Below are 14,061 nucleotides of genomic sequence, written 5' to 3'. Positions count from 1 at the left end.
TAGGAAAATAATATTTACCTTGTTCCCATTCACCCCACACATTAGAAATTACTTTTGTTTATCTAATACCTCCATGGAGTACGATTTGTTTTTGTCAGTGACTGCTCAATTTACTTTTTTATTGTAATGAGTGTTTTATTACATTTAAACCTACAAGAAGCCCTAAATGAAATAAAAGAAGGTATTCGTTACAGACAGTGTTCCCTTAAGTATAATATACCCACTACGGTCTTACACAAATTTACAAAAAATGTTAATACAAAGCAAAAAGGAAGTCAGACCTCTCTTGACGAAGATGTAGAGTTAGTTCTCGTTAACAGACTAGCAGTTTGTGGTGACTGGGGATACCCAATAGATTCTCGCACCTTACGGTATACGTACGAGAATATTTGGAGCGCCAGGGCAAAGTTATTTCCATGTTCAAGAACAACACCCCTGGTCAGGATTGCGTGCATTCGTTTCTTACTCGGCACAAACAATCACTCTCAAACAGAATGTGTCAGAACATTCGAGTCGAGGTCAGCTGTGCCCCTTGACACTTCACCCCACTTGGTGGGGTGAATAGGAACACCAGGTTTTGATTTTTTTGTGATTAGAGTATTAACTTTCTAATTTTTAACACCTAAATATCAAAAGACGAAGGTAAGACCCAAATAACAATGCAGAAGTTTTATGTTTGCAACATGTGTTAGTGGCTTTTTTTTTAGTTAAACGTTGGAAATCGTTCCTATTTCCCCCATTTTACGGTAATGCATTTGTAATTTGTGACAAAACAATACTATATTCATTAATTTAATTAAAGAAAAATTATATTTTTCGAGATATTGCACGTTTGAATAACAGTATGAACAATGTTTGACAGGCTGCCAGCGTTGCCACATTGTTCCGGTCTGGAGATTTAATGGGTCACGCGTAGACAAAATTTAATCACAAATGAACGTATTTAAAATGATTTTAACATACAATTATATTCGCAAAAATAACAAATAAATATAATATAACATGTCATTTTTACTTATTCTTAATATAAAATCACTTAATCTACGGAAAATGTCCTTTAAATCGAATTATTACAGATTTGTCATTAACAGTGCAACCAACATAAATTTGCTTAATCATAGATTACCTAAAAGCAGCCTTTGGTGTTTTTATACTAATAAATTTTAATACATTCTTAGTAAAGTTTTATGGACCTCTTACTACTATCCGAATACAACTGATAAATCAAAAATCTAAACACTGTTTTTATGCCTTTCTAGTCTTACATCCCTAGTTTGTTATATTCCGAGCGAAAACTATCAGCTGCCCAACAGAAATTGAAACATGGTGAATTTTAAGCGTTCTGTTAAAGTTTCTTCTTGCGTATCCATATTTCCTATTGCATTAATTTAAATCAAAGCATCACTGCTATAGAATTTTCTTCTTCGCTGGGAGCAACATCCGGTCTTTTCAATTGTACATGGTTTTTGACGATATGACGAGTTAAAGATGATGAAAAGTGATACGAACAACCACAAATTGTACACCTAGAATTAAAAACAGAAATTCTGGTATACAAATTAAATATTTACTTAAATCGATGTGATGAAAACATGGAGATTTGAAAATAAGAGGTTTGGTAAAAAATTAAAGTAACAATAAAAAAAAAGTACTTACGTAAAGAGCTTATCCGTTTTCTTGTGTATTTCCAGATGTCTATGCAAATTCGCTTGCCGGGAAAATGTGTGATTACATATTTCACATACATATAGCTTAGTTATTACTACTTTTTTATGTCTACTGGTTTCATTTGACAAGTGAATCTGCTGCTTATGGGCCACTAATTCTGCTTCGTTGAAAAAAACAAAGTTGCAGACGTCACAACTTGACGGATGAGTCGAAGAGTGAGCTTTAAAGTCAGCTTCATTTACTCCACTACAAATTAAAAGAAAAAAATTGTAATAATGCACGACTATGACCAATTTTAACATTGAATCCGATCGCACGATTAATGCTTTCAGAAATAACACACTCCGTAATGACGCACTGAATATTGCTCCGATCCCAACCAGTAGTGACAGTGACTGAGTGAACAGTTATGTTATAACGTTCAAACATAGAATCGAATCGTTTTCTTTAACGACTGCTAGTTTCTTGACAAGTTATACTGAACACTCTCCGTATAATAAATTCCCTGAAATAATTTTTAACTCCAGCCCCAAAAATAAATAATCCTATTGACAGAACACGCTTTGGCGGGTAGCACTTGTCCTTCGCCGCGAGTTATATCAATCTGGTTGGTAGAGCGTGCCCCAATGACTGAAAGACAACGAGTCATCAAGGTTTTTCGCGGTAATTTCCCAAAATCTTTTACTCGTTTGTGGAATGTGAAAGCAACAAGTCCATTTGTTGGTGAATTGTAAGGAACACGCTGGAAGTACTTTCCATTTTACATAAATCTTTCTTATTTTTATTTTAAATTATTTTATCATCGTTCTTATTTTTATTTTAAATCATTTTATCATCTTTCTTATTTAAATAGAATTTTTTTAATAGTTCACACGAGACACCGACATCCACATATGATTCAGTGGGTGCCGTCATGTGGTTTCGACCATTTTTGTTTCCCTTTTCCACGTGTAAAGTAAGCTGTTTCATTTACTAAGCTTTCTTGCCGTGTGGACGACTTCTCCAGCGGTCTACAGTTTCGTTTTATGGTTGCAAACTGGATACCGGTAGGGCGTGGCCCCTAGATGTCTTTATCGTTCTACTTCCAAGCGGTGAAGTGCTCTTTTTTATATAGACATTGAATAACAGGGAATATATTTCTATGTCGGTTGGTATAATGTATTAAATTTGTATAAAGTAAATTTGTGTAAATATAGTAAAAGCACTAATAAAACTGTTTCTCCTTTTGATTTTTAATAAAGAAATGTATAAATTTAGTACTCATATTAACCTAACTTCTTATAAGTCAATACTTAAAATTCAATCAAAAGAAAAATATTTGTTTACTTAAAAATCTTTAAAGTTATACATATATCTTACCTGTAAGAGCACAGTGAACATTTAAAAGATTCCAACCTGTGCGACTCAGTGTGTTTTTTTAAAGCCAGATCTGTCACAAAATACTTTTTGCAGTTGTTCTTAGGACATATTTTAAAGGCAGCAGTATTGTGGCTCTGTTTGTGAGTCATCAACTCCTGAAAAAGTACAACTTTCAATTAAAAAATAAGAATTGCTCGAATAGTGCTGAATTAAAAATGGGACAGTTAAATTTTTAACATATTTGATCCTGCTAAATATACACTACTGCCCAAAATTAACGCACCACCTTAAATATACCATAAGTTTGAAGCTACTTTTCTTCTGAACGGACGATCGGATTTTAATGATTTTTTTCTCTTATTATGGGTCTATTTCTAATAAATCAATATATTAATGTTTTCTAAAAAATATTAACGTTTTACCCGTATACGGGGTGTAAAAATAAAGTTGTGTTTTTTCATCGTATTTTTCAATACCATGTGAAATTTATTAGATCTTATTATTATTTTGAGATAGTTTCATCCTTTTTCAAGATTTCCGTAAAAAAATTATCTACATATCTCTAGTATTAAAGATTATACAGAACTTTAAATATAACAAGTTTTTATTAACATTAAAAGTAAAGAAAACACTACTTACATAATCTTTATGAACATTTAATACAACTAAAGCCTAAGAAAAAAAAACGGGTGTGGCAGTCCAGTGGGACTGCCGGTGGAAGTTACACTTCTATACACGCATTCGCCGTTATAAATTTATTTGGGAGTCAATCTGCACAATCATTACATATGTAATGCTATGGGTAAGACAGCAGAAAGAGAAACAGAATTAATAACAACTTACTAACAATTAATAAACAACTTTTGACATGTAATAGGAGTATAGTAAATGAAGGATTGAATCAATATTTTGATGAAAATGTATATTTTTATTTTCATATATATATGAAAGGAGTTGAACGCAAAAGTTTTTTTACACATACTCTGCAGTAAAATTCATTGTTTATTTTGTTATTAATATAATAATACAATACAAATTAAAATGCAATATTCATAAGTATTTAAAAATGACAATAATATACATAACTTTTCTACTTACGCATATATGTTTAGTTTACCATGTAATAATATTAATAACAAAGTCCTCTCCGACTGGGAATCGAACCCCGGTCTCGTTGTGTTTAGATATTCTTATATTAATTACAATTTCGGGAAAAGTGCAGATGGAATCCCAATTGATGATATTTCGTGTGTTTGTAGTAAAATACAAAAATGATAACTAATAACAAATAAGTTTACTACGAAAAATAAAAACTCTTCAGAAAATTGGTCAGCGATATAAACGTCTGCTATTTATTTTGACAGATATTATAGTTTATTATAGTTAATTATAACTAAATTACGTACCCTCAAACTTGGATAAACTTCATTGCAATCTTCGCATGCGTTATGGTCTTTATTAACATGCTTTACCATATTTTCTTTTGATCCAAACATCTGCTCACAATAACGACAATCAACGTTTTTCGAATCGATAATTATTTTAATAATACTTTTGCTACTGCTGTAATGCGTTGTTATTATCGTTAGATGTAAGTAGTTTGAATATCTGCAATAAAAATATGTTAAATTAACTTAAGAGGTTAAGTTTACTCAATAAACACCAGACACTTTCACAAACACGTTTTTTATATGGGCGATAAAACGATATCAAAATCGACAGTGGCGCACCCAGAATTTGTCTGAGGGGGAGGGATTTAAAATTTTTTTATGCTACCTCCATTTTGAGTCCCTAAAATTTGGGTTTTAGTTTAGTTTAAAGTACTAAAGATAGCAGTGCCAAAGATTCAGGTATCTATTATCCTGCCTACCAACTAAAACCGTTGGTCCGCAACCTTGCCTCATCAGCGTCAATTAAACGATTAAATCGTTTTTGTTTATGGCCATCAAAGTAGATGTAGCTATACATTTCAAGCGAGAAACAAGCAGGGATATTCGCCGATGTGTGAATTTGTACTCGAATCACTGACGAAACAGGGTTATGCAGAAATAACGTCATAAGATCCTATCCACAAATCTAAAGAATTGAAATTTAAAAAAAAATATGTTGATTCAACTACTTAGTTACTGAAATCACTGTACTTACTCTTTTTGTGACTTGAGTTTAGCATAATTCTCCTCTGTTATAACATCATCAGATACAAAAGTCCAGTCTTCTAAATACTCATTATTTTCAACTGGTGCTAATTTCGGCTCCATGCACCCCCTAATCCACGATACGTTTTTGGTACTCACACTTGCTTTCGTTCGATATTTCTCTACGACTTTTATCCAAAGTCTTCTTTGTCTAATTTTCGCTTTAAAATTTTCTTTGCGCATTAAATCCGATAGAACTTTCGAAATGTGCTGAAATTGATCGGATTCTTTAGTAATGTTTTTTGGTTGATAGTTGGTAATCAAATTATTTCCCAACATGTTTGCCGGTGGTTCTAAAACAAATTGTACATGGAATAATTGATTATATTTAGGTACACGTTCCTTGATAATCTAGTTGAACTTTTTAACAACATATATAATAGCGGTAAAATCCCGGAGAACTGGCTGCAGTCAACATTTATTACAATCCCGAAGAAACCAAAGGCTCAGATCTGTGATGACTACCGGCTTATAAGCTTGATTAATCATGTCACTAAAGCGTTCACTAAGATCATTCATAGAAGAATATATGATAAATGTGAGTCAAATATTGATAGATCGCAGTTTGGCTTTCGGAAAGCACTTGGAACTAGAGAAGCAATTTTCGCTCTCCAGGTGCTTATACAGCGGTGTAGAGACGTTGATAAGGACGTGTATTTGTGCTTTGTGGATTTTAGAAAAGCATTTGACAATGTCAATCATGAACAATTGATAGATATTCTGCGAAAGACAGGTATTGACGACAAGGACATTCGAATTGTGGCAAACCTATACTGGGGTCAAACAGCAAGAGCAAAAATTGGCAACGAACTCACTAAAAGTGTGCAGATCAAAAGAGGTGTCCGTCAGGGTTGTATATTATCCCCACTCCTATTCAATATTTATTCCGAAGAAATATTTAATAAATGTATGGAAAATGCAAATGAGGGCATAAAAATAAACGGCGAGTTAACAAACAATATAAGATATGCCGACGACACGGTGATCCTTGCCAGTACCATAGACGAATTACAGCAGGTAATGGAAAGAGTTTATTCAGTTAGTGAGGAATACGGCCTGAGCCTCAACTTCAAGAAGACAAAGTGGATGCTGATAAGCAGGAAGCAACAGCCTGCTCGACAGTTACGGATAAGTAACATGCTAATTGACCATGTAGAATCTTATGTGTACCTTGGCACCAACGTAAATGCAAAATGGGAACAGGCCACAGAAATTAAGGCGAGAATAGAACGAGCTAGAGCAGCATTTAGCAATATGAAAAAGCTCCTCATAAGCAGGGATTTGTCTCTTCCCCTAAAACTACGTCTAGTTAAATGCTACATTTTTCCGATCTTACTGTATGGTGTGGAGGCCTGGACGCTGACGGAGACGCTCACGAGAAAACTAGAAGCATTCGAAATGTGGGTGTACCGACGCATTCTTCGTATATCCTGGACCGAACATGTCACCAACACAGAGGTAATCCAAAGAATCGGAAAGGAGAAAGAAATCGTGAATACAATTAAACAAAGAAAGCTTGAATATCTAGGCCACATATTGAGACACGATAAGTACCGTCTACTGCAATTGATTGTCCAGGGAAAAATAGACAGTAAGCGAGGGCCAGGCAGGAGAAGACACTCGTGGCTCCAAAATCTGAGGAAGTGGTTCGGGCTCACATCGGTCGAACTATTCAGAAGCGCCGCAAATAAGATCAGAATTGCCATGTTAATAGCCAACGTTCGCAACGGACAGGGCACTTGAAGAAGAAGAAGAAGGTACACGTTCAAAAAAAATTTTATGTTCATAAATACATCCTATTAAAAAGCACAGGGAAGTAAATTAATATGAATATAGTAGAGCTAAAGCAGGTTGAGTGAAATAGAAGGAGCCAGTAGTATGTGTCATTAATTAAATACTCTACAATGCTCTGTTTTTTAATATCTCTGTATGGATCAGAAGCTACGTCATTCAATGGCACAGGTTGCCGACTTCTGCAAATGCCCGGGTGTATTGTGGGTTATCTACATTTAGTACTTAGTAAGTTTATTACTATTTTAGTTGGCAACGATGATCAAGGTTAGGTTTTGATATCAGAAAAACGTGTTAATTGTATGTATTCTTGTATTCTTAACTGACTAAATAAATGGTGCCGCAAAAACGATCTGTCTATTAATGTCTTCCAGCAATAATTTCTTTAGTAATTATTTAGACAGTTAGACGGAAAAGTGGAAATATGAAAATAAAGTTTTTGAGGCTCTTTGGAAGGTTGTGAAATTTAGACAATCGAGAAAATGGAGGACAAGCAGCAGTTATTTTATGTAAAACCATTTGACGGAGGCTCTTTCTCAAATTGGGAATTCAGAATGAAGCTACTTTTAGAACAAGATGTAGATTGGCGATATGTAATAAAAATGATGTTCTCGGACGATTATAATACAGTGTGTAGCAGATAACATACTGGAATCATTAAAATTAAAATGCACTGCTAAACACAAAATTGAATCCGAAAATTTAGAGGTGGTAATATATCCCTGTTTCTCATTAAGTTTGACCATACCTTACGTGAGTTAAGAGCAGCAGGATGAACATGGATTTATTCTGCAACTTACCTCAGCAGTGCCGGAAGCATAACAATCATCGATCAGAGCCATTGACATAATGTCTTATCAAAAGCAAGATACAATCACCCTGGATTTTGTGAAAGGCAAACTATTGGTAGAGGAGGCAAGACAACACAGAAACCAAGAGGCAACAACTTCAAGCGGCATTGATGCTGGTTTGTATGGATAAAAGCAGTAGACAAGGACATAAGAACTGGTCATACAATGATATTTTTTTTCAGTGTCATCTATGCAAGAAAGTGGGACACAAAAGAACTGAGTGTCCCAGCAACACCCATGGAAATTTTGAGCCACTATGGAAAGGAAAATTTTGGATCTCGAGGTAATTCTAGAGTTAGTTCCAGAGGACGCTGAGGATGTATTGCATAACATAAATATAGCAAAAGAAGGTGAACATATTATTGCTAGGAAAGAGGGAAATTTACTATTTAAAAGTAAAGAGAGAAAAATTAATATTAAAAATGTATGGGTTTGTGATCAATTATTTTATAATTTATTATTATCAGTCAGGAAATTAGAGGAACATGTATTACAGCTTATTTTCAAAAATTATAAGGTCATAATTATGAAAGAGAATGAAAATATATTAGAAGGTAATCTAATTAATAAATTGTTATACTCTTACTTCAAGTTTATTTAATGACAGTTTTGATTTTGCAAATAGCACTGTTGGTGAACAAATATTTCAACATCACATATGGGGACACTCTTTCCTATTCCCAGCACCAGGTTCTTATAAGGTATGCCTTCAGGGAAAGCAATGTAAATTACTTTTAATCTTAACATCCTTAACAATCAAGGGGAAGAGAAAAACAAACTTCTCAAGCAAATTTGTTCATTAACATACTGGAGCAAGCACTTAATGAGGCTGCTATCGGAGATCAAAATGAACTTCTGCAGTTCCATAAAACATCGTTTAGTGAAGGGACCATGTGGGTGAACTGTGTTAACGAGTACACAAAAAAATGAATGACTGAAGTGGTGAAGACTATTAAGGGCCTGTGAGAGGGACTGAGGGAGCAAGCTTAAATATAATTGATCCAAATAATATGCACAAGCGCGTCATGGTCCTCATCCGCGTCCCCGAGAAAGAGCTTGATGAATAAACCATCAGGACCCATCTAGAGAGGCAAAATCAAGACCTTATCACAGAAGACTGGTTGTGATCTCTGTTCCACAGACTGAACGACAGTAAAGATAAAGGACATAAAGAAAGGAGGTATGAAGGAGATAGTTCTCAGATTAGCATACCTTAGGTGAGTGGGGCCATTATTGCAAAGCATGGACTGGATATAAAACAACTTAGAAGGGCAAAAAGAGAATCATGGAGAAGGCATTACTAGGACATTGAACAGACTGCAGAAATGTCAAGGCTCCATAACTTCCACTTCCCCCTAATTATATCATTCATGATGGTTTTAAGCCGACGGTCACGGTTTGAGTTTATGCAGTCGCCCTCTTAAGGAGTGGTTTTAATAATCGTAACCAAATTGCCCATTTGCATACTTTAATATAAATTAAAAAAAAAATACCTGTATAAAGCATATCTTCATTTTTATTATCTGAATCATCTTCTGTAACTCGAACTCCAATCCCTTTCTTGCCTTTGGAGCCTACATGAATTATCTTTCCCATCAGCTTTTTCCCGCCAACCGTAAGACCCAAATTGAGTTTTTTATTCAAATAAGCATTTAAATTATGCTTTCTTTTCGAAGATTTAATTGATGGATTCGATTTCATTCGTGTTAATATTTTGTCCATATAACTATCCAAACTGAGCACTTGACCGGTTAAAAGATTTTTTCCTGTAATGGCAGTTAAATCGACTTTTTGTGGGACATCGCTAGTATCTGTTGTATTTTCATTATTATCAGTTGGAGGAATGGTTATATGTATATTTCCATCTTTGGAGATATTTAGATACCTAGAAATAATACATTATGTATTATGTAGTAAAGATGCAGACAAATAAGAACAGCATATATGGGTGAGTCACGAATGATATTTTAAGATCATTTTGAAATATACAAGTGGCTCAAAAATATGTGACATTTAAAACTATTTTATTTTTAGCTTGGGGATTAGAAGTTTAATGAGCTTTATAACACTATTCCTATATATAAAGATTGTGCTTTCTTGGATAAAATAAAATACACTTTAATTTTTTGATGTACAATCTAAAAATGCAATATAATACAGTTTACGCATAATATACTGTCCCCTCAACAGTGACTCACCCTGTTCATGGATCTATATATGCTGTTCTTTTATTTTACTAACTACAGTCTTACCAATTTGTATCATTAATATCAACAAATGCATCTGCATCCTGATCTCCCACATAGTATTCACTAGTATTAATTGTATCTTGATCTTCATTACAAACATTAGGAACAGAGTCCATAAAGTCTGTCAAATAATACTGAGGAGATATGCTTTGGGTACCTAAAGGAACACCTTCTTTATCTATATAGAAAATATTAGAGGCTTCTGATAAATTACCTTCCTCATCAACATATTTAATAACTGGCTGGTTCTCTTGGTATAGATCTAAAATAGCATCTTGTGTTTAAGTTAAGTCTCTTTTAAGATTTAAATTTTATACCTTGTTTATCATTCATTAAGTATTGATCCATAATTTCTTCTCCATCTTGTACCAACACAGTATCTCCTTCTTCACCTACTTCTTGTACAATATGGCCATTTGTCCAAATGTATGCTTGATTTCCATCTGTGTATATGATCTAGAAAGTAATATATTGGTGGTTAAAGACTGGATATGCACCTCGGGGGTAATATGAGATGTCGACTTATATTGCAATAAAACTCTAAGAAATGTCCACCCGTTTCCCAACGAAAGTGTTGGGGGTTCTGGAAGCAGAACTCGGCTCTGCCAGTAAATCCTACTCTCACGTCCTCGAAGGCATATATGTTGCGTAATGGATGTGCGTTATATAGCAGCAGAGAGAGGGTGAAAGGCGAGTTTCTGGCGCCTTAAAACTGGTACATGTCGAAAAAGGGAAGAAACTCCTGGTCCTCCAAGCTTGGAGCGATGGGCCAGTACCTAATCATCTGGAAAAAACTCTTTTGACTAAAAATTCTAACGCCGAGCCTCGGAATATGGATGGAAACTTACGATGATACCTGGCAAAGAAAAGGACTTTGAAAATTGGTACTTGGACACTCAAGGCATGACTCACAAGACAACGGAAGTTTGAACTGAAATGACGAAGCAAAAAATGGACATCATAGTGCTCTCTGAAACCAAAAATGAAGGCCAAGGAAATGAGCAGATTAAACTACATTCATATATGGTCAGGAGTAGAGAAACACGTACACGCTAAATCAAGGGTCTCAATTCTTATAAAAAAAATCGTTAAAAAAATATATAAAAGACAATGCGTACATCTCTGTTAGAATTCTGACAATGATTGTCACACTATACGGCATCGAAACAATAGGTGTTGGAGTCTATGCGCCAACAGACGATTCAAATCAACAAGTTAAAGATTTCTTTCATAAAGAGTAGGTTCTCAAATAGATGATAACGTGGTGGGACGGCACGAAGAAATAGTTAAAAACGGTTCAGGGGACGGCTTAACTGAGTTCTGTCAATTTTTTGGTTTAAAAATAATGAATACCCAATTCGATGGAATCGAGAGGTTTGGAGGAGGAGCATGCCTTGGACCGGAGGATTGGCGAAGGAGAACGGGAATACGGCTATAGCCGTCTCCAAAATGTATTTTATTTACAAGTTGTGTAATATATATATATATATATATATATATATATATATATATATATATAAATAAGTAATATATTCAGATATAGGTGGATTTAAAACAACATATCTTAAATTAATTTATTCAGTATAGTTCAGCCCAGGCATGTCAATAAATTTTCCTCAATATTTTGATCTTTAACTACATTATTGTTGATTCTTATCCTTCCAGTCCGGAATTCCTTTCACCTTACGGAATTGGGTTGTCAAGAATGGTTCAATACATAATAAAAACACAGATAGTGACCTGATCATAACATTTATATATTTTATACTATATTTATAGAGAAAAACTTTATAAATTCTAAATTTTTGACTAACAAAAATAAATACAGAAATAAATACAACTTTATTACTACATTTTCAACATTTCCAAGAATTATCTAATAAACTGGTTTTAATTTTTCAAACACAGCTGGAATGCCAAACTACTCTGCAAAAACAAAGTAATCATTTTATCTTTGCATCATTGTTTTGGAGATAACTTCAAATTTTTGATACCAAACTTTCAAAAGCTTAAGTTTTTCATTTTCTAATACGCAAATTTTTTTATAACTTTCTTTCATAAATGTTCACTTTTATGCACTATAATCTTTTTTACAATTTCACAAGCATAGACGAGATAAAAAATTTACAGCTTTAAAATTAGGGATCTGCATATTCGATTTTTGGTTCTAAACATTTGCCTGATTTTTCAAGCTGGAGCATATCAAAAACCTGGCTACATTTCTACAAAAATCTAAGTTAGAGTGCACTACAGCCAACTTAAGCTATTTTTGTGTATATCCAGACTTGAATATATCAAATTTTAAACCATTCCTTGTTGCTTGAATCTTGAAATCATACTTTTTACTGTCTTCAATATACTGTCTAGTATGAATTTGTTTTGAAAGTAGTTTTTTTTTGGAATAACAGCTGAATAATTAGAGCAGATATCAGTTGTGTAATGTTTAGAAATATTTGTTGATATCTGTATTATAACTTCACTTTTAGGATTGACTGCAAAAGTGCAAGAAATACCCCCTCATACTGTTACGTAAATTTTCTATAAATCATTGCAAAACATGCTAAATATTTGTTCATCCAGTGTTAATGTAACCTACTTAAAGATACAACAGATAGTAGTACATTTAGATAGGTTTTGAAAGCAACAGATAAAATGCTATTGCTTTCAGTTGCTCTTCCTTTTAATATTTCTTCATTGGTCCTTAATTCAGTCTTATTTATCTATAGTACTCATTGGTACAGCACATTTAAATACCTCAAGGAGTGTTATTAGGGTTCTATTTCATAAGGATCTGATCACGGAATTTAGAAATAATCATTATTTTTGTGTTCTGCGATTAATCAAAGGAAATATAATTGAGCATATGTTTATAGATACCTACTTCATTGTTGAAAATGAAAGATAAAGTAATTGACTAGTATATCCAGGAGTTTATAATTAATAAAAGAACACCGGGACGTCCATATGAATAGCTAAATAAGACTTTAACATTCAATTACAAAACAAAAATATGAATTATGTATGAGCTGAATTATAAAAGCCTGCTTAAAAAACAGCATAAAGGATACAATTTTGGAACTTACAAACGTCCTATTTACTGAAAAACATTTACGCAAATGCCAACCATTAATTCATATGAAAGATAATATAAGTACTTTAATATGTTTGAAAATAAAAAATAAAGCAAACAAAAAAATATTTTCGATAAAAATATACTGAATTTTTACATTTTTTACCAATTTTGAATTATATTAGTATGTTTTGAATAACTCACGTCATTAATTTCTTCACTTAAATCCGAAGAATCAAATATAAATTCTGTATTATTTAGAATGTACTGGATTTCTGGTTCTTCCGTCTTGGTAATTATATCTTCAGACATTTTATCTGGATATTAAGTATGATGTATTTCTAATTATCTCTTTCTATTTAAGTTTTTATCTGAAAACCTAAATATAAAATTTTAAATTTAAATTTTTTAAATAAATGTACAATCTGTACGATCGGTAAATAAAATTGCAAAGAGAAACTTTGACAGTGACATTAAAATGGCGTTTAACAGAAATCCAAACTCTCAAGAATAGTTATATTTGTGTTCTATGGAGAGAATCATAGAGCAGAAAATGTCATATGACAGTTGTTTTTTCATGTTCAGTTATTAGTTTATTTAACAGTAAAATAAAGGGTTGCTTAAACAAAAAAAATTGCTAAAGCTGTGCCATAACTGTAACATCACAGGATGTTGATTCAAGCTTTTAGTATTATGCCTTAAATCTATTATTATTATTATTATTAAATTATGGAATTTTAAATTACACCGATATCACAGAATAAGAAAGCAATTTGTCCCCATTTGTATTTGTGGTAATGTAAATTGTTCTCTTTCCAGTAATTATTATCTATGGACAAGTGACGCCACTGCGAATTCGCGATAGCCAATTCCGACAG

At 33.2% G+C, this 14,061-nt stretch overlaps 1 protein-coding gene across 1 annotated transcript; it reads right to left on the bottom strand.

The window, feature by feature from the left end:
* Positions 1–948: 948 nt before the first annotated feature.
* LOC140436433 (uncharacterized) lies at positions 949–13,667 on the bottom strand. Its single transcript, XM_072525253.1, has 9 exons — positions 13,388–13,667; positions 10,431–10,569; positions 10,117–10,375; positions 9,358–9,749; positions 5,173–5,515; positions 4,434–4,635; positions 3,028–3,182; positions 1,657–1,914; positions 949–1,526 (listed from the first exon to the last, which is right to left on the bottom strand). The coding sequence occupies exons 1-9, from the start codon at positions 13,493–13,495 to the stop codon at positions 1,394–1,396; spliced, it is 1,989 nt and encodes a 662-aa protein (XP_072381354.1). The 5' UTR covers positions 13,496–13,667; the 3' UTR covers positions 949–1,393.
* Positions 13,668–14,061: the final 394 nt, after the last annotated feature.

Source organism: Diabrotica undecimpunctata, chromosome 3, assembly GCF_040954645.1.
Source record: "Diabrotica undecimpunctata isolate CICGRU chromosome 3, icDiaUnde3, whole genome shotgun sequence".
Lineage (NCBI taxonomy): Eukaryota > Metazoa > Arthropoda > Insecta > Coleoptera > Chrysomelidae > Diabrotica > Diabrotica undecimpunctata.
This window is presented reverse-complemented; position numbering and strand designations above follow the sequence as displayed.

Coding starts and splice junctions, on each gene's coding strand:
- LOC140436433 (XM_072525253.1), bottom strand. CDS start 13,495: ATGTCTGAAGATATAATTACCAAGACGGAAGAACCAGAAATCCAGTAC. Junction 3,183..4,433: donor AAGTTTATCCAAGTTTGAGG/GTACGTAATTTA, acceptor GTACTTTTTCAG/GAGTTGATGACTCACAAACA. Junction 1,527..1,656: donor AAAACGGATAAGCTCTTTAC/GTAAGTACTTTT, acceptor TTTTAATTCTAG/GTGTACAATTTGTGGTTGTT.